The 25,327-nt window shown below is 42.2% G+C and overlaps 1 protein-coding gene across 5 annotated transcripts in view; it reads left to right on the top strand.

Annotated features, from left to right (window-relative positions):
• The window catches only part of arnt2 (aryl-hydrocarbon receptor nuclear translocator 2), a 503,920-nt gene that overhangs the window by 47,161 nt on the left and 431,432 nt on the right, over nt 1-25,327 (top strand). For all 5 annotated transcript variants that reach the window (XM_068017713.1, XM_068017714.1, XM_068017715.1 and 2 more), the window contains exon 3: nt 23,693-23,906. In XM_068017713.1, the coding sequence (XP_067873814.1) occupies nt 23,693-23,906 (214 nt within the window). The remainder of the gene's footprint in view (nt 1-23,692; nt 23,907-25,327) is intronic.

Genomic DNA, 25,327 nt, shown 5'->3' on the forward strand with positions numbered 1-25,327 from the left:
AAATTTAATATATAAACATTTACAGCAGCTTATGCATAGTTAACCAGATCTAATTTAGCATAAGTCTTTATTACCAAATAAAGTTTACATGGGCCTGAGCTTTCCTTTGAGCCGTTCCCGCTTCGTTTCAGTTCATTCCCAGAGGTGCGACAGAAACCCCGTTTACAACTTCTGACAAAGATACAACAGGTGAACAGGAGCAGCTCCGAGGCAATTCCAGGACATAGTTAACAAAATAAGAAGACAGTTCTAATTTGCAAATATGAATATTTTTTTCTGAATATTCTAATCAGATCCTTAAAGGAAACAATTAAATATTCTAATTTAAAAGTGGTATACTACTTCATATATTCCGGTATTTAAAAAAAATTAACAGGTTTTTCCACAATGTATGTACTGGTTTCTGGCTAAGTACACAAGTTGCTCCCAGGTCTTTGCATATCCTGCTCAATTATTGACTGCAAGGAGGTGTATAATTTCAGCATTCAAAGAAGCATCCCTTGGTTACATATATGTTTTGAAAATTTTCGGATGAATGTGTTAAACGTGTTATTTTATTTTCCATGGCCTTTGTTACCATATTGCATGTGTAAAATGTTTATATGCCTCGCCTTTGTGCCATTCTTCAGAATTGGTTTCTAATTCTAAGTATTATATCATTGAGCACATCTTTTTGTGCGGTCTTGCAGTGATTGCTATTGTAGCGAATGTACAATGTACAGGGATTTGTTTTTAGTTCCTTTTGAATTGACTGCCTATTTTGTTTGTAGGATTGTTACGACTGAGGCGGGAGGAGTGCACTGTCTTTTCTAGTTCCACTTCTCCACAGGTCACAAAATATATTTAAATGTTTACCCAACACCGATGTGGTCAATCATATACTCTACTTTTTGTATCCCTGAATAAAATACACCAACCAGGTTTCTTTAATAAACAACAAAATTATCAGTTTATTATAAAACTAGACTTAACCAGTAATGAAACAGAGCACTAACACACTGATTGAAATATGAAAGTTCCCTTTTTATCTTAACTCCCCCCCCACCACACAAACACACACACTGGTTAACCAAAAATTAAGAGATTTTCTCTTTAGAGATCTGTTACCAAAAAAAGACAAAGAAAATTACTTTGGCCAAATACTTGCTAATTCTGGAAGAAGCAAAGTGAAGATATGGAAAGATGTAAGATGTCCCTTTTTTTTTGGTCTGAGGTCTGGGTATGTGGTTGCGGGTCTCTGGGATCCTTTTCTGGAGCAATTCATTCAGATGGCATCGAGAATTTATTTGGCAGGTTTTTGCACCGTCTCAGGAGAAATGCAGCATTAAGGGTTTTAGTTCCCACCCATTCGATACACAGGGTTTCTCTGTGACAGAAGGAAAGAGATGAATTGACACACTGGACCTCTCAGGGTTTGTTAGAGAGGTGCAGGAAAGATGAGCTGGTGGAGGGGGGGGGGGGGGGGGTGTGGCTCTTTCTCCTTGGCAGGCAAAACACCAACTGTCTTCAAAACAGTTCACATCCCAATACACTGTCGAAAACAAAACTAAAACAATATCTCAAGAGTCCTGACCTCTATAAATCTTGACCTGTCACTTCCCTGTAAACATCTCCCCATAAGTCAAAAAATACCCGGCTGAGTATTTATCTGAATACAGGTGACTTCAAGTAAAAGTTGTTTTCAAACCAGACCTCTTGGTGTCCTTTCAATGACCCCAGTAAAAAAAGCACAGTCCAGTATTTATAAAATCTTCAACCTTCCAAAAAAAAAAGAATCTACTTCCACAATTTAAATATAAATCATCAAAAAATATTCAACAAAAAATGGAATCACTTTCTGACACCTCCATTCTTGGAGGAATGAAATGCCAGTTTTAAATGCGTTTCAGTACAAAGAGTGGAGGAAAAAAAAACGAGATGAAAAATGTTAGAACACATTTACACATTCATTCTCATTCACACTTTGCCCGTAGCTAATACAGTTCTGCTTTGTACCGTCTTTTCACTCACGCCACACAAGTGCCAGGCAATGACTATCTCAAACAAAAGAGAATCTAACCATCTCCCCTTGACATTCAATGGCATTACGATACCTGAATCCCCCATTATCAACATCCTGGGGGTTATCATTGACCAGAAACTGAACTGGAGTAGCCGTATAAATACCATGGCTACAAGAGCAGGTCAGAGGCTAGGAATCCTGTGGTGAGCATATTCACCTCCTGACTCCCCAAAGCCTGTCCACCATTTACAAAACACAAGTCAGGAGTGTGATGGAGTACTCTCCACTTGCCTGGGTGGGTAACAACACTCAAAAAGCTCAACACCATCCAGGACAAAGCAGCTCGCTTGATTGGCACCCCATCCACAAACATGCACTCCCTCCACTACCAATGTACAGTGGGAGCGGTGTGTACCATTTACAAGATGCACTGCAGCAACGCACCAAGGCTCGTTAGCACCTTCCAAACCCGCGTCCTCTACTGCTTTGAGGGACAAGGGCAACAGATGCAAGGGAACACCGCCACCTGCAAGTTCCCCTCCAAGCCACACACCATCCTGACTTAGGAACAGGAGTAGGCCATTCAGCTCATCGAGCCTGCTCCTCTATTCAATACGATCATGGCTGATCATCCACTTCAGTGCCTTTTTACCCACACTATCCTCATATCCCCTTTTGTCATTTGTATTTAGAAATCTGTCAATCTCTGCTTTAACCATACTCCGCTTCCCCACACAGCCTCTGGGGTAGAGAATTCCAAAGATTCACAACCCTCTGAGCAAAGAAATTTCTCCTCATCTCTGTCCTAAGTGGCTTCCCCCTTATTTTGAAATTGCGTCCCCTGATTCTAGACTCCCCAACCAGGGGAAACACCTGCATTTACCCTGTCTATTCCTCTAGGTATTTTGTAGGTTTCATTCAGATCACCTCTCATTCTTCAAAACTAGAGAATACATGCCCAGTTTCCCCAATCTCTCTTCATAGAGATCCCGCTATCCCGGGAACAAGTCTGGTGAACCTTTGCTGCACTCCCTCTATGGCAATAATATTCTTCCTAAGGTAAGGGGACCAAAACTGCGCACTGTACTCCAGGTGCGGTCTAACCAGGTTCTATACAATTGAAGCAAGACTTCACTACTCCTGTACTCAAATCCTCTTGTGATAAAGGCTAACATACCAATAGCCTTCTTAATTGCTTGCTGCACCTGCACGTTAGCTTTCAGTGACTTATTGACAAGGATACCCAGGTCCCTTTGGACATCTACACTTTCTAATCTCTTAACATTTAGGAAATACTCTGCACATTTGTTCCTCACCAAAGTGGATAACCTCACATTTTTCCACATTATATTCCATCTGCCACGTTCTTGCCCACTTGTCTTTCCAAATTCCCTTCAAGCCGCTTTGCATCTTCCTCACAATACACATTCCCACCTAGTTTTGTGTCATCTGCGAACTTGGAAAATCTACATTTGGTCCCCACATCAAACTCATTGATGTATATTGTGAACAACTGGGGTCCAAGCACTGATCCCTGCGGTACCCCTCCAGTCATAGCCTGCCAACGTGAGAATGACCCGTTTATTCCTATTCTCAGTTTTCTGCCTGTGAACCAATCCTTAATCCATGCCAGTATATCACTTCCTATCCCATGTGCTTTAATTTTGCTAACCAACCTCCTATGGGGGACTTTATCAAAGGCCTTTTGAAAATCCAAGCATACCATGTCCACCGACTCCCTTTTATCAATTCTATGAATAACGTCCTCAAAAAACTTCAACAGGTGCATCAAACATGATTTCCCATTCATAAATCCATGTTGACTATGCCCAATCAGATCATCATTATCCAAGTGTCCATTTATCACATCCTTTAGAATAGATTCTAGCATTTTCCCAACGACTGATGCAAGGCTAACAGGTCTGTAATTCCCTGTTTTCTCTCTCCCTCCCTTCTTAAGTAGTGGGGTGACATTTGCGATCTTCCAATCTTCAGGAACTGCTCCAAAATCTATAGAATTTTGGAAGATGATCACCAATGCATCCACTATCTCTATAGATACCTCTTTCAACACTCTGGGATGTAGAATATCAGGTCGTGGGGACTTAACAATCTTCAGTCCCATTAATTTCTCCAATACAGCCTTCTTACTAATAATAATTTCCTTCAATTCCTCATTCTCCCTAATCCCTTGGATCTCTAATTCTGAGAGATTTCTTGTATCTTCCTCAGTGAAGACTGACACAAAGTAATCATTTAGCTATTCTGCCATTTCTCTCTTCTCCATTATACATTCTGCTGACTCTGCCTGTATTGGACATTTGTCTTAGCCAAACGTTTCCTTTTTACGTACCTATAGAAGCTTTTACAGTCGGTTTTTATATTTTTTGCTAGCTTACATTCATATTCTATTCTCCCTTTATCAGTTTCTTCATCCTCCTTTTCTGTATTCTAAAATCCTCCCAATCCTCAGGTTTTCTACTATTTCTGATAACTTTATCGACCTTTTCTTTTAATCTTATACAATCCTTAACTTCCTTTGTTAGCCACAGTTGACTGCCTTTACTTTTGGGGTTTTTGTGCCTTTAAGGAATATATAGTTGCTGTAAACTGTGTAATATTTCTTTAAAGACTATCCATTGCCTCTGTACTGTCATACCTTTTAATGTATTTTCCCAATCCACCTCAGCCAATTTGCTCCTCATACCTTCAAAATTTCCTTTGTTCAAATTTAACACCCAGCTTCAGATTGAACTACCTCACTTTCAAACATAATGTAAAATTCTCATATTATGATCACTCATCCCTAAAGGTTTTTATACAACAAGATTATTAATTAGCCCTTTCTCATTACATAGTATTAGATCTAAAATAGCCTGTTCGCTAGTCGGTTCCTCAACAGACTGCTGTAGAAAACCATCCCTAACACACTCCAGAAACTTGTCCTCCACAGCATTAGTGCTCAGGTTTACCCAGTCTATATGCAGATTGAGATCACCCATGATTACTGTGTTACCCATGCTACATGCTTCTCTAACCTCCTGATTAATGCCATGCCCCACACTACCTCTACTGTTTGGTAGCCTATAAACAACTCCTACCAATGTTTGCTGCCCCTTGCTGTTTCTTAGCTCCACCCAAACAGATTCCACATTTTGTTCTTCTGATCTGAGATCCTCCCTTACTAATGTATTGATCCCACCCCTTATTATCAGCAAAACACCACCTCCTTTCCTTTTTGCTTGTCCTTCCTAAATGTCTAATATCCTTGAATATTCAGTTCCCAGTCTTGGTCACCCTGTAGCCATGTTTCTGTTATGGCAATTAGATCATATCCATTTACCTCTATTTGGGCCTTTAAGTCATCTACCTTGTTGTGAATGCTGCATGCATTCAGATAGAGTGCCCTTAACCTTGACATTCTGCATTCTAAACCTAGTTGATGCTCGTCTTTGTTTCACCTGCCTTCTAATGTCACTTGCTACTTTTCTACCTCCTTTTACTAACTTTACTTCCTTACAATTTGAGCTACCCCTCAGGTTCCCATCCCCGACAAGCTAGTTTAAACCCTCTCGAACAGCACTGGAAAATCTCCCTGCGAGGAAGTTAGTTCCGGTCCTGTTAAGGTGTAGCCCATCCATCTTGTACAGGTTTCACCTGCCCTAGAACCGATCCCAATGGCTCAGAAATCTGATGCCCTCCTTCCTACACCAAGTCGCCAGCCATGTGTTCAATCGCTCATTCCTATTCCTATGCTCACAAGCACATGGCACTAGGAATAATCATGAGATTACTGCTTTGGAGGTCCTGCTTTTTAATTTCCTTCCTAACTCCCTAAAATCTGCTTTCAGGACCTCATCTCTCTTCCTCCCTGTGTTATTGGTACTAATGTGGACCACGATCTGTGGCTGTTTACCCTCCCCCAGAAGGATGCCCTGCAGCCCCTCTGTGACATCCATGACCCTGGTGGAGGCAAAACACCATTCTGGAGTCACGTTTACTGCTGCAGAAACGTCTGTCTGATCCCCGACTATCAAATCCCCTTTCACTACTGCTCTTCCACTCTTCCTCCTCCCCTCCTGTGCAGCTGAGTCACCCATGGTGCCACGGACTTTGGTCTAGCTGCACTCCCCTGAGGGACGATTGCCCTCACCACTATCCAAAATGGAAAACCCATTAGCAAGCAAGATAGACTCAGGGGACTCCTGCACTGTCTGCCTGGTTCTCTTAGACTACCTGGTGGTCACCCATTTCCTCTCTGCCTGCATGCTCCTAACCTGCGTTGTGACCAGCTCTGTAAACGTGCTATCCACGTAGTTCTCTGCCTCGCGGATGCACAACAGTGACTCCAGCCGCCACTTGAGTTCCGAAACGCGGAGCTCAAGCTTCTGCAGCTGGTGACACTTCCGGCAGATGTGTTCATCTAGAACACTTGGTGCATCCATGATTTCCCACATACCGCAGGACGTACGCTCCACTTGGCCGAGCTGACCTGCCATAACGTAACTTTAAAAACTTTTTATTACAATGAGAAGTAAAGTAACTTACCAGTTACTCACCAATCAGCTTCTTCCCCTGTATCAAAGAGAGAGGCAGCTATTGGAGGCTGAAAAAAGGTAGAAGAAAGAAAGGAGCCCTCCATCACGCACCAAACTCCCACTTTACACTCTGTGCACTCAAATTTATTTTTTTCTTAATTTGTAGTTCCCCTCCTTACCGACCCCCCTTAATTACCAAACCCCCTTCTTCACGCTCTGTGCCCTCCAGCAGCACTCTATGCCGACAAACAGCAGAGTGTCTCAATTTATACTCTGAAAACAATGCAGTGTCAGCTCTGCTAGAGCTCTGCTAAAGCTCAGAAACCAGTTTAAGCTAGCTACCTAATTAACTAGCTTCAGCTTCTCTCAGTGTTCGTATACCCCTGTTTAAAACTGGAAGAGACCTAACTTACCTCTTAACTGAAACAGGAATTTCAATTAATTGCTAGATGTAAACAAAACAAAAATTAGTCTTGAGAGATTAACCCTTAAAATTCACTCACTTACCAAACTCCCTTCTTCACACTCAGTGCAGACAGGCAGCACTCAGTGCAGACTTGGAACTAAATTGCCGTTCCTTCACTGTCGCTGGGTCAAAATTCTGGAACTCCCTTCCTAACAGCACTGTGGGTGTACCTACCCTACCTGGACTGCAGTGGTTTAAGGCAGCTCACCACCACTTTCTCAAGGGCAATTAGGGATGGGCAATAAATGCTGTGCTAGCCAGCGGCGCCCACATCCCTTGAACGAATGTGAAAAAAAATCAAAGAAAAGCTAATTCTAGGCAAAGCATTCACAGTTGCATTATTTTTTCCCCGCAATGTGGATAATCTTTTAAGTAATGAGGTTGCAAGATTAAACTCCATCGGAATAGTCTGGCATTCTGGTTTGTGAATTTTTCCACAAAAGCTAGTGTGTTGTGATGAGTATATACCAGTGTCTTTCTGTAGTCGTGGCGGACGTAGACTTCAAATGCTTAAGAGCCAGAAATAGACCTAGGGTTTCTTTTTCCATTGTTGAATATCTTTTTGGTGTCAATTTAGTTTTTTGGCAAAGTATCCCACTGGCCTTTCTATACCTGATTCATCATCTTGTAACAGGACTGCACAACCCCCAGGTCACTAGTATCAATTGCTACCTTGAAGGGCTCAGTGAAATTTGGAGCGTACAGCACTGGTTCATTACTTCAGCCACTCAAACGATTCTTAATCCTCTGACCGCACTACCTTGGTTTTCTTTTTTTGTAGCAGATCTGTCAGTGGAGCAGCTATAGTAACAAAATTTGTTACAAACTTGCTGCAGAAACCACGCATCCCCAAAAACCTCATGGTTTCTTGCTTCGTCTTAGGGGTGGGGAACTCCACCAATGCTTGTACTTTTGCTGTTGGCAAGTCCTTGTCCTACTATATGTCTGAGGTAGGTTACCCTTGCTTTTGCAAATTCACTGTTGGCAAGCATTATTAATAATCAGCTGATTTTTTTTTTATTCATTCATGGGATGTGGGCGACGCTGGCCAGGCCAGCATTTATTGCCCATCCCTAATTACCTTTGAGAAGGTGGTGGTGAGCTGCATTCTTGAACTGCTGCAGTCCATTTGGGGTAGGTATACCCACAGTGCTGTTAGGAAGGGAGTTCCAGGATTTTGACCCTAGCGACAGTGAAGGAACGGCAATATAGTTCCAAGTCAGGGTGGTGTGTGACTTGGAGGGGAACTTGCAGGTGGTGGTGTTCCCATGTTGTTGCTGCCCTTGTCCTTCTAGTTGGTAGAGGTCGCGGGTTTGGAAGGTGCTGTCTAAGGAGCCTTGGTGCATTGCTGCAGTGCATCTTGTAGATGGTACATACTGCTGCCACTGTGCGTCGGTGGTGGAGGGAGTGAATGTTTGTATATGGGGTGCCAATCAAGCAGACTGCTTTGTCCTGGATGGTGTCGAGCTTCTTGAGTGTTGTTGGAGCTGCACCCATCCAGGCAAGTGGAGAGTATTCCATCACACTCCTGACTTGTGCCTTGTAGATGGTGGATAGGCTTTGGGGAGTCAGGAGGTGAATTACTCGCCTCAGGATTCTTAGCCTCTGACCTGCTCTTGTAGCCACAGTATTTATATGGCTACTCCAGTTCAGTTTCTGGTCAATGATAACCCCTAGGATGTTGATAGTGGGGGATTCTGCGATGGTAATGCTGTTGAATGTCAAGGGGAGATGGTTAGATTCTCTCTTGTTGGAGATGGTCATTGCCTGGCACTTGTATGGCGTGAATGTTACTTGCCACTTATTAGCCCAAGCCTGGATATTGTCCAGGTCTTGCTGCATTTCTACACGGACTGCTTCAGTATCTGAGGAATCATGAATGGTGCTGAACGTTGTGCAATCATCTGCGAACATCCCCACTTCTGACTTTATGATTGAAGGAAGGTCATTGATGAAACAGCTGAAGATGGTTGTGCCTAGGACACTACCCTGAGGAACTCCTGCAGTGATGTCCTGGAGCTCAGATGATTGACCTCCCACAGCCACAACCATCTTCCTTTGCGCTAGGTATGACTCCAGCCAGCGGAGGGTTTTCCCCCTGATTCCCATTGACCTCAGTTTTGTTAGGGCTCCTTGATATCATACTCGGTCAAATGCTGCCTTGATGTCAAGGGCAGTCACTCTCACCTCACCTCTTGAGTTCAGGCCTTTAGTCCATGTTTGAACCAGGGTTCAATTATAATATTCTAGACAGAGCTTCTAGTTGTTCCAAGTGGTTGTTCCAAGTGTCACTGTATACCAGCACATCATCAAGGTAAACCACACAGTTAGGAACACTGGCTACCACTTGGTGCACTGGTTTCTGAAAATTGGCTGGGGCATTTTTTTAGCTCGAATGGCATCACTCGGCATTGGAAAAGACCGTTTGGTGTGACAAAGGCTGATATTTCTTCAATAAAAGCAAAATACTGTGGATGCTGGAAATCTGAAATAAAAACAAAGTGCTGGAAATACTCAGCAGGTCTGACAGCATCTGTGGAGAGAAAAGCAGCATTAACGTTTCAGGTCTGCGACCTTCCATCAGAACCTTCGTTCTGATGAAATGTCCCAGACCTGAAACGTTAACGCTGCTTCTCTTTCCACAGATGCTGCCAGACCTGTCGATATTTCTTTAGCTTGGTGTGTTAAAGGAACCTGCCAGTATCCCTTTAACAAATCTATTTTTGTAAGGAATATGGAACTGCCCACTCTGTCAATACAGTCTTCCAAGCGAAGAATTGGGTAGGAGTCTGCCTTTGTTACTGCATTAACCTTTCTGTCGTCTATGCAGAATCTAGCTGAATCGTCAGGTTTAGACATGAACACCACTGGGAACTCCAGCTGCTTTGACTGGGTTCAATTAAGTGGTTTTCCAACATGTATTGGATTTCTGCTTTTATCTGGGCCTGTTTCTCTGGACTTAAATGATAAGGATGCTGTTTTATAGGAAAGGATTCCCCGAACATCCACATCATGTATGGCTAAGGTTGTACATCATGCCTTTTCCCTACAGACACCTTTAAATGCTGTGAGTAGCCTTGTTAGGTCTTCTCATTGTTTTGCATCTAAATATGAAAGCATAGTCTCCAATCTCCCTAATAATTCTGTGTTAGCTAACTGGATAGTTGGAGGTTCAATTTAAGAAATGTTTACGTCTCTTTCTGCCCCATCCTCACTATCCTTCACTGTCCCTACTACCTGACATACCTGTGCTTGCTTATCCTTCTCCCGGCGATGATATTTCAACATATTGATATGACGCAGCTGATTCTTTTTGTGGCGATCTGGGTGTCAATCAAATAATTTACTTTTGACCAATTTATATGGACCACTGAACCGTGCTTTCAGCGGTTCACCCTGTAAAATCAGTAATACTGACATCTCATCCCCTGGTTGAAATGTTTGGGTCTTGGCATGCTTGTCTGCCCATAACTTCATGCTTGTTTGAGAATCTTATAGGTGTTCCTGAGCCACTTTGTAGGCTTTCGTAAGCAGCACCCGGAACACGGATTCATAATCTAACACAGAAGGTTCATCCCTCTGTTCTCAAAACCTTTCTTTAATTAGTTTTAGAGGACCTCTTATGTCCATAATCTAATTCAAAAGGACTAAAACCAGTAGACTCATTCGGTGAATCCCTAGTGGCAAACAAAGGAAATTCTAGCCCTTTATCCCAATCATGGGGATATTCATGACAGTATGCTCTGATCATCGTTTTGAAGGTTTGATGGTACCTTCCTAAAGCCCCCTGTGTCTGTGGTTGGGATGCTGAAGATTTAACTGTGTTATACCCAAATTACCGATAATTTCCTGAAAAATTTTACATGTTAAATTGGAACCTTGATCTGACTGAATCTCAGTTGGTAATTCATATCTCATGAAGAACTGGGCTAACTTCTGTGCCACTACCTTAGTTGAAATTGTTCTCAACGTAATGGCCTCTGAGACCCGAGCAGCCATATCCTTCACAGTGAGTATATATTGGTGTCCTGCATTTGTTTTCGGTAAAGGTCCTACACAGTCTAGCAGCACCCTACTAAATGGTTTCCCAAAAACTGGTATGCGAATTAGGGGTGTGGGTTTTATGGCAGGTTGCAGTTTTCCCACAATCTGGCATATATGGCACGTTTTACAAAACTGCACCACGTCCTTGGAAAGACCTGGCCAGTAAAAATGTCGACCTATATGTGATTGGGTCTTCCAGATCCCCACATTTACCACTAATGGAATTTCATGGGCTACGAACATCTTTCTTTTTCTTTCTTTTGGGCCTCCTTATCTCGAGAGACAATGGATACGCGCCTGGAGGTGGTCAGTGGTTTGTGAAGCAGCGCCTGGAGTGGCTATAAAGGCCAATTCTGGAGTGACAGGCTCTTCCACAGGTGCTGCAGAGAAATTTGTTTGTTGGGGCTGTTGCACAGTTGGCTCTCCCCTTGCGCCTCTGTCTTTTTTCCTGCCAACTACTAAGTCTCTTCGACTCGCCACAATTTAGCCCTGTCTTTATGGCTGCCCGCCAGCTCTGGCGAATGCTGGCAACTGACTCCCACGACTTGTGATCAATGTCACACGATTTCATGTCGCGTTTGCAGACGTCTTTATAACGGAGACATGGACGGCCGGTGGGTCTGATACCAGTGGCGAGCTCGCTGTACAATGTGTCTTTGGGGATCCTGCCATCTTCCATGCGGCTCACATGGCCAAGCCATCTCAAGCGCCGCTGACTCAGTAGTGTGTATAAGCTGGGGATGTTGGCCGCTTCAAGGACTTCTGTGTTGGAGATATAGTCCTGCCACCTGATGCCAAGTATTCTCCGAAGGCAGCGAAGATGGAATGAATTGAGACGTCGCTCTTGGCTGGCATACGTTGTCCAGGCCTCGCTGCCGTAGAGCAAGGTACTGAGGACACAGGCCTGATACACTCGGACTTTTGTGTTCCGTGTCAGTGCGCCATTTTCCCACACTCTCTTGGCCAGTCTGAACATAGCAGTGGAAGCCTTACCCATGCGCTTGTTGATTTCTGCATCTAGAGACAGGTTACTGGTGATAGTTGAGCCTAGGTAGGTGAACTCTTGAACCACTTCCAGAGCGTGGTCGCCAATATTGATGGATGGAGCATTTCTGACATCCTGCCCCATGATGTTCGTTTTCTTGGGGCTACGAACATACGTACAAATAAACATACGAATTAGGAGCAGGAGTAGGCTACTCGGCCCCTCGGGCCTGCTCCGCCATTCAATACGTTCATGGCTGAACTGATTACTCCACATTTCCATTTAACTCCGATAACCTTTCACCCTCTTGCTTATCAAGAATCTATCTACCTTTAAAAATATTCAAAGACTCTGCTTTTACCGCCTTGTGAGGAAGAGAATTCCAAAGACTCACGACCCTCTGAGAGAAAAAAATTCTCCTCATCTCTGTCTTAAATGGGCGACCTCTTATTTTTAAACAGTGACCCCTAGTTCTAGATACTCCCACAGGGGAAACATCCTTTCCACATCCACCCTGTCAAGACCCCTCAGGATCTTATATGTTTCAATCAGGTCACCTCTTACTCTTCTAAATTCTAGCCGATACAAGCCTAGCCTATCCAATCTTTCCTTGTAAGACAGCCCGCCCATTCCAAGTATTAGACCAGTAAACCTTCTCTGTACTGCCTCCAACGCATTCACATCCTTCCTTAAATAAGGAGACCAGTACTGTACACAGTACTGCAGCAATGTTCTCACCAATGCTCTGTATAGCTGAAGCATTACCTCCCTACTCTTGTATCCAATTCCCCTCGTGATAAACGATAACATTCTATTAGCTTTCCTGATTACGTGCTGTACCTGCATACTAACCTTTTGCGATTCATGCACTCGGACACCCAGATCCTTCTGCATCTCAGAGCTCTGCAATCTCTTTTTTTATTCTTCCTGCCAAAGTGGACAATTTCACACTTTCCCACATTATACTCCATTTTCCAGGTCTTTGCCCACTCATTTAACCTAGCTATACCCTTTTGTAGCCCCTTTATGTCCTCTTCACAAGTTACTTTCCTACCTATGTTTGTGTCATCAGCAAATTTAGCAACCTTACCTTCGGTCCCTTCATCTAAGTCATTTGTATAAATTGTAAAAAGTTGAGGCCCCAGTACTGATCCCTGTGGCACACTACTCACTACATCTTGCCAACCAGAAAATGACCCAATAATGCTTGTTCTATTTTCCTGTTAGCCAGCCAATCTTTTATCCATGCCAACATGTTACCCCCTACACCATGAGCTTTTATTTTCTGCAGTAACCTTTGATGTGGCACCTTATCAAATGCCTTCTGGCAATCTAAGTACAATGCATCCACCCACCACCCCTTTATCATCAGCAAATGTAACTCCATCCAAGAACACCAATAAATTGGTTAAACATGATTTCCCTTTCACAAAGCCATGTTGACTCTGCCAGATTACCTTGAATTTTTCTAAATGTCCTGCTATAACGTCTTTATCACAGCTTCTAACATTTTCCCTCAGACAGATGTTAAGCTACCTGGCCTGTAGTTTCCTGCTTTCTGTCTCCCTCCCATTTTGAATAAAGGAGTTACATTTGCTATGTTCCAATCTAACGGAACCTTCCCTGAATCAAGGGAATTTTGGAAAATTCAAACTAACGCTTCGAGTATCTCACTAGTCATTTCTTTTAACACCCTAGGATGAAGTGCATCAGGAGCCAAGGACTTGTCAGCCCGCAACTCCAACAATATGTTCAGTACCACTTCCCTGGTGATTTTCTTGAGTTCCTCCCTCCCTTCCATTTCCTGACTTACAGCTAATATTGGGATATTACTTGTATCGTCAATAGTGAAGACCGATGCCAAATACCTGTTCAATTCATCTGACATCTCCTTATTATTTTATTTTATTTTATTTAGAGATACAGCACTGAAACAGGCCCTTCGGCCCACCGAGTCTGTGCCGACCGACAACCACCAATTTATACTAACCCTAAAGGAATCCTGTTCACTTTGTTATCTCTTTTCTTTTTAAATATCTGGAGAAACTCTTGCCATCTGTCTTTATATTTCTAGCTAACTTTTTCTTGTACTCTAATTTTACCTTTCTTATCAATCCTTTAGTCATTCTTTGCTGTTTTTTGTATTCTGTCCAATCTTTTGATCTGCCTCCCATCTTTGCGCAATTATATGCTTTTTCTTTAAGTTTGATACTATCTTTAACTGTTTTAGTTAACCACGGATGGCAGGTGGAATTTTGGAATTTTTCTTTCTCATTGAAATGTATCCATTCTGTATATTCTGAAATATCCCCTTAAATGTCTGCCACTGCATCTCTATTGACCTATCCTTTAACCTAATTTGCCAGTTTACTTTAGCTAGCTCTGCTTTCATACCCTCATAATTGCCCTTATTTAAGTTTAAAATGCTAATCTTGAACCCACTCTTCTCTTCCTCAAACAGAATGTAAAATTCAATCATAATGTGATTGCTGCTACCTAGGGGCGCCTTAACAATGAGGTCATTAATTAATCCTATCTCGTTGCACAATACCAGGTCTCGTATAGCTTGCTTTCTGGTTGGCTTCTGAACATGCTATTCCGCATACTTCCCGGAAAAAAAAACACAGGATTATAACAGTGGCCTCTACCTTCGGTACCCTATGATCAAAGTTAATTTGCCTTACCCTCTTAAATTCTATATAAGTCTGCCCAGCCTGTCTCCAGAGGATCCAAAATTTCTGCTTGTACACTTCAGGGACGAACTCATATGCAACGAGAATAGCCTTTTTTGCCATCTTATAATCTGTAGAAGCCCTTCAGAAAGAATGGCATAAACTTCATGAGCTCAGCCCATCAATCTGCTTTGCATAAGCAGTGTCCAACTTTTCTTCGGCAACTTTCTTTGTTTGGCTATCTTTTCAAAAGTAATGAAAAATGCCTCTACGTCCCCACAAGTGCATACACACACTCACACTGGTTAACTGAAAAATAGAGATTTTCTCTTTAGAGCTCTGTTATAAAAACAAAGACAAGAAAAGAATACCCAGGCCAAAAACCTGTTAATGCTTAAAGAAAAAAGAGAAGATATGGAAAAATGTTAAATGTCCCTTTTCTTTTGTCCGGCGTCTGGGTATACGGTGGTGGGTCACTGGGATCCTTTTCTGGAGCAATTCATTAAGGCAGTGTTGAGGATTTTTCGGCAGGTTTTTGCAGCATCTCAGGAGAAATGCAGCATTAGGGGGTTTCAGTTCCCACCCATTCGATACACAAGGTTTCTCTGCAACAGGAGGAAAGAGATGAGTTGACACACTGGACCTCTCAGGGTTCCTTAGAGGTACAGCAAAGATGAGCTGGGGCTGGGGGCAGGAGTTTTTTTCTCCTTGGCAGGCAAAACACAACTGTCTTCAAAACAGTTCACACCCCAACACACTGTCTAAAGCGAAACTAAAAACAATATCTCAAGAATCAAGCCTCCTGACCTCTATAAATCTTGACCTGTCATTTCTCTGTAAACATCTTCCCCTAAGTCAAAAAACTGCTGCTGGGTATTTCTGAAGACAGGTGATTTCCAGTAAATGTTGTTTTCAAATCAGTCCTCGGTGTCTTTTCAATGACCCCAGTGAAAGAAACACAGTCCAGTATTTAAAAAATCGTCAGCCTTCCAAAAGAAGAGTCCATTTCTACAATTTAAATACAAATCCTCAAAAAATATTGAACAAAAAATGGAAGCAGTTTTGTAACAGTATGCTGATCAGATGCCCAATGATAAAGGAAAATGTACAAGGCAGGATTAACCTTAATGGGTTTCGCAACAAGCCAGAGCAAGTTGTTTCGTCCTCTTCCCACAAAGCCAATTTGCTCTTTCTAGCGTAGAGAGTTGATTTTGCTTCCAGATTAGATGATGACCGCAGTGCTGATGACAAGAAAAACTGGACAGGTAGGAAAAAGCAAGAAGCTCCCAAAGCAATTTTACTGTCTGTACTTATATCTTATTCACGTCAGCAATATTGTAAATAAGAAACACACAGCAATTATTGTGAAGTAATGATAACTTCAGTTTTTTGCAAAGATAGGTGTAGTAACCATCATATGATTAGGGCTTTCTCAATATTCTATGATTTTGCTTTTTGCTGTTAACTATTGCAAGATATAAATGTGATGATTATATGTATTGAATTACCTTTGTGTGCTAATGGAACCTGATTACGTTTCCTTTAAAGGAGTAAAGAAGTACAATACCATCAGTGTTTCTGTGAGCATATAACTTGAGGAATTTTGGTATATAGGTTGGTATCTTGGCTGAGTTCACTGTTGAATCAGATCTTTTGGAATATCATGCAATGTCATTTTTCACTATGCATACAGGTATTTATCATAATAAAATTACTTGATGTATAGCCTCGCGTTTTGGTGTATTGAGTTGGTTTACCTACTGAAGGGATTTTATGAGTTCATTATAATAACTTCCTGACCTCTAGTGACTATCCTAAACTGAATAAACCAAAAAAACATTTTGTCATTTTTAGCGTAGATTCCAGATGTGAATGTTGCAAACAACTGCACTTAATCCATCAGCTTGGCTCAGTCATTAGCATACATGTCTCTGAGGCAAAAAGTTGTGTTAAACTGAGATTTTGTCTGCCTTTCCCTGTGGTTCAGGTGGCATCACTTAGAAGAGGACAAGGGAGTTTTCTTGACATGCAGCATTCCTTCCTTAACAGTTCAGCCAAAAACAGATTCACTAATGTCCTTCAGGGATGGAAATCTGCTGTCCTCACCTGGTCTGGTCTAAATGTGACTCCAGACCCACAGCAATGTGGTTGACTCTTAAATGCCCTCTGAAATGGCTTAGCAAGCCACTCAGTTGTATCTAACTGCTACAAAGTGAATAAAGAATGAAACCGGACGGACCACCCGGCATCGACCTAGGCACCGGAAACGACAATGGCAAACCCAGCCCAGTCAACCCTGCAAAGTCCTCCTTATAACATCTGGGGGCTTGTGCCAAAGTAGGGAGAGCTGTCCCTCAGACTAGTCAAGCAACAGCCTGACATAGTCATACTCACGGAATCATACCTTACAGACAAGGTCCCATAAACTGCCATCACCACCCCTGGGTATGCCCTGGCCCACCGGCAGGACAGACCCAGCAGAGGTGGCAGCACAGTGGTATGCAGTAGGGAGGGAATTGCCATGGGAGTCCTCGACGTCGCCTCCAGACCCCACGAATTCTCATGGCATCATGTCAAACATGGGCAAGGAAACCGCCTGCTGAATACCACCTACTGCCCTCCCTCAGCTGATGAATCAGTACTCCTCCATGTTGAACACCACTTGGAGGAAGCGCTGAGGGTGGCAAGGGCACAAAATGTACTCTGGGTGGGGGACTTCAGTGTCCTTCACCAAGAGCGGCTCAGTAGCACCGCTACTGGCCGAGCTGGCCAAGTCCTAAAGGATATAGCTGCTAGACTAGGTATGCAGCAGGTAGTGACAGAACCAACAAGAGGGAAAAACATACTTGACCTCGTCCTCACCAGTCTGCCTGTCGCAGATGCATCTGTCCCTGACAGTATTGGTAGGAGTGACCACAACACAGTCCTTGTGGAGATGAAGTCCTGCCTTCACAGAGCTAAGTGATCCCATAACCAACGGATCAGATCTAAGCTCTGCAGTCCTGCCACATCCAGTCGTGAATTGTAGTGGACAATTAAATAACTAACTGGAGGAGGTGGCTCCACAAATATCCCCATCCTCAATGATGGGGGTGCCCAGCACATCAGTGCAAAAGATAAGGCTGAAGCATTTGCAACAATCTTCAGCCAGAAGTGCCACGTTGATGATCCATCTTGGCCTCCTCCTGACGTCCCCAGCATCACAGATGCCACACTTCAGCTAATTCGATTCACTCTGCGTGATATCAAGAAACGACTGAAGGCACTGGATACTGCAAAGGCTATGGGCCCTGACAATATTCCGTCAATAGAACTTGTCGCGCCCCTGGCCAAGCTGTTCCAGTACAGCTACAACACTGGCATCTACCCGGCAATGTGGAAAATTGCCCGGGTATGTCCTGTACACAAAAAGCAGGAAAAGTCCAACCCGGCCAATTACCACCCCATCAGTCTACGCTCAATCATCAATAAAGTGATGGAAGGTGTCATTGACAGTACTATCAAGCGGCACTTGCTTAGCAATAACCTGCTTAGTGGCCCTCAGTTTGGGTTCCGCCAGTACCACTCAATTCCTGAACTCATTGCAGCATTGGTTCAAACATGGACAAAACAGCTGAACTCAAGAGGTGAGGTAAGAGTGACTGCCCTTGACATCAAGGCAGCATTTGACCGAGTATGGCGTCAAGGAGTCCTAGCAAAACTGAAGACAATGGGAATCGGGGAAAACTCTCTGCTGGTTGGAGTCTTACCTAGCGCAAAGGAAGATGGTTGTGGTTGTTGGAGGTCAATCATCTCAGCTCCAGGACATCACTGCAGGAGTTCCTCAGGGTTGTGTTCTATGCCCAACCATCTTCAGATGCGTCATCAATGACCTTCCTTCTATCATAAGGTCAGAAGTGGGGATGTTCGCTGATGATTGCACAATGTTCACCATTCGCGACTCCTCAGATACTGAAGCAGTCCATGTAGAAATGCAGCAAGACCTGGACAATATCCAGGCAGAAGTGCCAGGCAATGACCATCTCCAACAAGAGAGAATCTAACCCATCTCCCCTTGACATTCAACAGCATTACCATCGCTGAATCCCCTACTGTCAACATCCTGGGGGTTACCATTGACCAGAAACTGAACCGGACCAGCCATATAAATACGGTGGCTACAAGAGCAGGTCAGAAGCAAGGGATCCTGCGGTGAGTAACTCACCTCCTGAACCCCCAAAGCCTGTCCACCATCTACAAGCCACAAGTCAGGAGTGTGATGGAATACTCTCCTGGATGGATGCAACTCCAACAACACTCAAGAAGCTCGACACCATCCAGGACAAAGCAGCCTGCTTGATTGGCACCCCATCTACAAATATTCACTCCCTCCACCACAGACGCACAGTGGCAGCAGTATGTACCATCTCCAAGATGCACTGCAGCAATGCACCAAGGCTTCTTAGCACCTTCTAAACCTGCAACCTCTACCAACTAGAAGGACCAGGGCAGAAAATGCATGGGAACACCACCACCTGCAAGTTCCCCTCCAAGTCACACATCATCCTGACTTGGAACTATATCGCTGTTCCTTCACTGTCGCTGGGTCAAAATCCTGGAACTCTCTTCCTAACAGCACTGTGGGTGTACCTACCTTACATGGACTGCAGCGGTTCAAGAATGCAGCTCACCACCACCTTCTCAAGGGCAATTAGGGATGGGAATAAATGCTGGCCTAGCCAGCGGCGCCCACATCCCATAAATGAATTTTAAAAAAATTGTCATTCCTCTTGTTGCTTTTGGGGGTGGGGGGTGGATTTTGCTGTGTGTACAATGTGTTTGCCTACGTAGCAGTCGTGCAATCATACTCGTTCATTATAGTTGCTGCTGTTTGAAAGCTGTGATGTGATGTTACATAAATACAATTTTTGTTCACCTCCTTCCGTGAATAACTCTCTCTGGAAAAGTTTTCATTTTTTAAATTCTCGTTCGTTCATTGGTGTCTTCTCCTTCCCAGAAGGTTGACTGTCATGGATCTCCACCTCTGTTTGTCTTGTGCTGTCCTTGCACCTTCTGCATAGGTCAGCTGCATCCAGTCCATTATCTCTGTCATCCATTTTCCTCTCTGCTTCAATCTCCTGTGTTTTCCTTCCCAACAATTGTCTGTATACCTTCTGCTCTAATGATGTGACCGAAATATTGTCTCTTTCTCTCTTTGTTGTTATGCACTAATTTCCTCTTTTCTCCAGCCATTTCCAGCACTTCCTCATTAGTTTTTCAGTCTGTGCAAGATATGCGGAACATCCTCCGAAATGTCCACATTGTGAATGTATTCAGCTTATAATAGTCTCTTTATTTATTGATCATGTCTCCGACGCATATAACACAGAATACAAAATGTAGCACCTCACTATTTTCCTAAGATTCATGGTCAATTTCTTTGATGCTAACAAGTCCTTCATTCTGACAAAGCTGGTCAATTCTCAAATCTCCTTTGGATCTCAGTCAAATTTCCCATCAAAAACTTTCTATGATTCTGTCCAAGGTATGTAAACCTTTTCACTTGGGTTCCAGGATTTGTCCATTTGCTTCAATTTTCACTTCCGGGGCTAGGTCCCTGCTTATCACTATTATCTTGGTTTTCTTCACATTCATTCTTAATCCATATTCTATACTCCTTGCATTCACTTTGTTCGCAATTTCCTGTAGAACCTCTTCTGACTCTGCAATTAGTTCAATGTCATTTGCGTATCTCAAGTTGTTCATGTTCAACCCACCAATATTGCAACTTGGTAGATGTTCTATGTCTCTGAAAATAGTTCCAGTGTACGGGTTGAACGGTTTTGGAGACATAACACAACCCTGATGCACCCCTCTTTTGATTGAGAAACTAACTGACAAGCTGCTATCAAGTCTCACCATCACTGATTGCTTCCAATATAGATTCTGAATTCTCCTTTTATCATTTCTGTTAATTTCTAGTTTGATTAAGAACTCCATTATTTTTGATGGTAGACTCTATCAAATGCCTTCTTATAGTCTATAAAGCATATATTCACAAGTTTTTGCACTTCCAGTTATCTTTCAGTGACTACTCTCAAGTTAACGATGCCCTCTCTTGTTCCTTTCTTTGGTCTGAATCCTGACTATCATCTATCTCTGCTTCTATAGATTGGTAATTTCTTCCCAAAATGATTAATGAAATCATTTTCATCACATGGCTCATGAGGCTTATTGTCCTGTGCTTTGAATACTCCAGTGCTTTTGGTTTCTTTGGGAGCTTAATGAACACTGACTGCATAAGATCCACAGGTATGAATCCTGTTCTGTAAATTTTGTTGCAGAGGTCTGTCAGTTTCCCAATGCTAACATCATTCAGGGCTTTCAATCATTCTGTTGGTATCTCATGGATTCCAGGTGCTTTCTTTGCTTTCATCTTTTTGATCACTGCACTGACTTCTGCTTCTATTATCTCTGGTCCTTCTCTCTGGTGGTACTAAATCACCTCTGTTTTCATTGTCATACAGCTAACTCATATACTCCACCCGTCATTTCTCTACCCTTTCTTTTTTGAAGAGAGGTTCACCTTCCTTGCTCTTTATACAGCTATTATTTGTCATTATTTTCTTCTTGTCTGTCAGTGCTTTAACTTTCTCATGCAGTGCTCTCATTATGCCTTTTCTCCAGTTTTTCTATTTTTAAAAAATTCTTTCATGGGATGTGGGCATCGCAGGCCAGGCCAGCATTTATTACCCATCCCTAATTGCCCTTGAACTGAGTGGCTTGCGAGGCCATTTAGAGGGCATGTAAGAGTCAACCACATTGCTGTGGACCTGCAGTCACATGTGGGCCAGACCAGGTAAGGACAGCAGATTTCCTTCCCTAAAGGACATTAGTGAACCAGATGGGTTTTTACAACAATCGACAATGGTTTCATGGCCATCATTAGACTAGCTTTTAAATTCCACCTTCTGCTGTGGTGGGATTCGAACCATGTCCCCAGAGCAATACCTGGGTCTCTGGGTTACTAGTCCAGTAACAATACCAGTACGCCACCGCCTCCCCCTATTTCACCACTGCCTCCACCGCCTATTGCTTTGCAACAGTCTTCATACCACTTTTCCTTGGCCACCCTACATGCTTTTCTTGCCTGCCTTTCTATTTTGTCATATTTTTCTTTATTCTTATTCTGTCTCTTTTTCTCCAGCGTATCTAGTATTTCATCAGTCATCCACTCTTGATGTTTCCTCCTCTCTTTCTTTGGGACTGTCTCAGTTACTGTGTATTTCATGCTCTGTTTCAACCTTTCCCAATGCCTTTCTGTTGTTTCCTCCTCACTAAGATCTTGCACTGTTCTCTCCTGAAGTAAAGCTTCAAACTTGATAGTAACCGCTGCAGCATACTTCTTCATCACATCTTCCTCTCTCAGTCTGTCTGCGTTGACTTGATCTTTCATGGGATTCCTTTTTTGGGATTTTCAGCCTGATCTTCATCTTCATTACAAACAGGCAGTGATCTTTAGTTTAATTTTTGAGGTGGTTTACAATATGAAAAATGAAATAAATTAAACACATACACAAGATGCAGTGTGTGACCTAATGGGCTACACAGTGTATCTGTGAGTTATAGACTTTGCTACCATCAGTGACAGCCGTCACAGTCCAGTGCTCATTTGATTTTCCTGAAGGCAATCCTGTTTGACACACACAATAATGAGCTGGTATAAAAATGAACATATGTATTTAAAAAAAAGTTCTTAGAATTTGTTTCAGTGGAAGGCCAAGGTAAACCAGTTCAGTCAATTATTGAAATAAATGGAAGAGTATGTAATGTGTGAGGCGAAAGCGCATTTGTCAGTATTTTTGTAAAATGAAAGAAGTTGCTTGTGCAAAATTATGAAAATCAGTAATTGTTTTTTTAAATTATGTTGTTTACATGCTTCATTTATGTAGGGAATTAGGCATTATGAAGTAAGTACTATGCAAATAAGAAATAAGCAAATACATTTTTAGAATGAATTAATGACTTAAATTTCAGTTGCACTATTTTGTGAAGTACTTTTCATGTTAAAAAAAAAATCAACTCAGTGGTCTGTTATACAATTCAGAGCTGCCATAGACATTCTCACAGGTTCATTGACACAAGTTACTCCCATAAGTGGACCTCATGCTGTTTACACTCTGGAGTTAACTTGCACTACCCAATACCTATCCATATGATAGCATAAACCAGGGAATGAAACAATGCGTACTCCTTGTCATGCAAACTGAGCAGCATGTACTTGCACACGCATTTCTCCAATCTTTTGGTAGGTGGAACTGATGAACCCGCTGGTAAGACAATGTAGATGATAAATCAAGAAGCGGGTTTATTCCACCACAGGTTATGCGTGACTGAACAAAAGTAGCAATGCTAGACATTTTTTTAATTAAACAGCTACACTTCCTGTAACAAAACAGCAAATAAAATGCATTGTAGCATCCCGAATAGCAAATGAAATATTCACTTTTTGCTTTATTTCCTTGTGGGTCTGCTTCGAGCTGGGAAAAATAAATAAAAAAAACCTGCTTTCTAGCAACCTTCATTAGACCTGACTGTCCTTTCCTTTACCTCTTATCCCTGGAAGCAGATCACCCTGGCAACTACTCTGCTGAACTCAAATGAATTGAGTCATCTCAACTAGGATAGGAGTGAATGATGACTGCAATGTCAAAGCTAGCTTTCATTGTCTGGAGCTTGCTAGTTGAGACATCTTGTCTGAGTTCTAATCTACATATTCCAGCCCTGCTGTCCTCTTAATTTAATCTTCGAGAATTTACTTTAACTCTAGCATTTTTAGCACTTATTACACTAAGGCCTTTCAATGGCAGTGTATTCAGAAATCCCGAAACATGGCAGTGTCGCAGGAAATCATTTACTGGCAGCTGTAACTGGATTGTTTTCCATTTTCTGGTTTTCCTTTATAGTTTATCAGTAATGTCATTGATACTATGTTATAATCTGCAGAGAGAATCACAGTGAAATTGAGAGACGACGTCGAAACAAGATGACTGCCTACATCACAGAATTGTCTGATATGGTGCCAACATGCAGTGCTTTAGCACGTAAACCTGATAAACTGACCATTCTTCGCATGGCTGTGTCTCATATGAAGTCTTTAAGGGGAACAGGAAATACTTCCACTGATGGTGCCTACAAGCCTTCATTCCTAACAGAAAAGGTTAGTGTTCGGATTAGAAAGTGTATGAAAAGTTACATGATGAATCCTGAAGCGACTAAGAAAACAGCCATCATTTATCTTTTACACTTTTAAATCTAGTCATCAGTATTTTTAGCTAAGCATAATGTTAGCTGGGCATGTTATGTTTTTCAAATTGTAACATGTTACGACCAAGGCGGGAGGAGTGCGCTGCTTTTTCTAGTTCTCTTCTCCACAGGTCACAACATATATTTAAACTTTTACCCAGTTACCGATATGGTCAATCAAAGACTCTATTTTTATCCCAGAATAAAATACACCAACCAGGTTTCTTTAATAAACAACAAAATTAGCAGTTTATTATACAGCAAGTCTTAACCAGTAATGAAGCAAAGCATTAACACACAGATTGAAATATGAAAGTTCGCTTTTCATCTTATTCCCTCATATACACCGAAAAATAGAGATTTTCTCTTTAGAGCTCCGTTTTAAAAAAAAAACACAAAAAGAATACTGTGGCCAAATACTTGTTAATTCTTGAAGAAAAAAAGATATGGAAAGTTATCAGTTGTCCCTTTTTGGTTTGGTGTCCCAAATACGCGTAGACAGCTATCACTGGGATTTTTCTAGAACGGTTCTTTTCAGGCAATGTTGAAGATCAGTTTGGCAGGCTTTTCAGGAGGCATGCAACATCAATATCTCTATTTCTTACACTCGCTTCTAAGAGTTTTTCAAAGAGATGGAACAGGCTGAGCTGGAGTTTTGTCCTTCAGGTTGATTTTTAAACTCCTTTCAAAACACTGTCTATACCCCAACTGACTGTTCAAAGCGAAACCAAAACAATATCTCAAGAGTCAAGCCTCCTGACCCCTTTAAATTTTGACCTGTCACTTCTCTGTAAACATCTTTCCCAAGTCAAAAAATCCCTGCTGTGTCCTTATAGGTGACATCCAGTAAGGGTTGTTTACAAACCAAGTCCAAAAGACCTTCTGATGACCTCGTTTTAAGAAAAAAAGACTAAGTCCAGCATTGATAAAATCTTCACAATTTAAATATAAAGTCCTCAAAAAAAACTTTAAAATATAGAAGCACCGTCATAACAATCACTTCAGTTAAAATAAGTTCTCTTTCATGCAATGAAAACTGTGACCAGCCAATAAAGTTCCTTAAATAAAAGAAAAATACTGTGGATGCTGGAAATCTCAAATAAAAACTAAATGCTTGTAGTACTCAGCGGGTCTGGCAGAATCTGTGGAGAGAGAAGCAGAGTTAATGTTTCAGGTCGATGATCTTTCATCAGAACTCCACAAGAAAGCTCCTGGTTCTATTCCTGGTCTGTCATGAGTTGCTGATCTCATACAGGGCCTCAAAGATTGATGAATGGAGTTGCCATTGTATGAAATAGTTCAGAAAGGTTGAGGTGAACAAGCTGGGGTAATGTG

This window comes from Heterodontus francisci, chromosome 38 (assembly GCF_036365525.1).
Source record: "Heterodontus francisci isolate sHetFra1 chromosome 38, sHetFra1.hap1, whole genome shotgun sequence".
In the NCBI taxonomy this organism is placed as follows: domain Eukaryota; kingdom Metazoa; phylum Chordata; class Chondrichthyes; order Heterodontiformes; family Heterodontidae; genus Heterodontus; species Heterodontus francisci.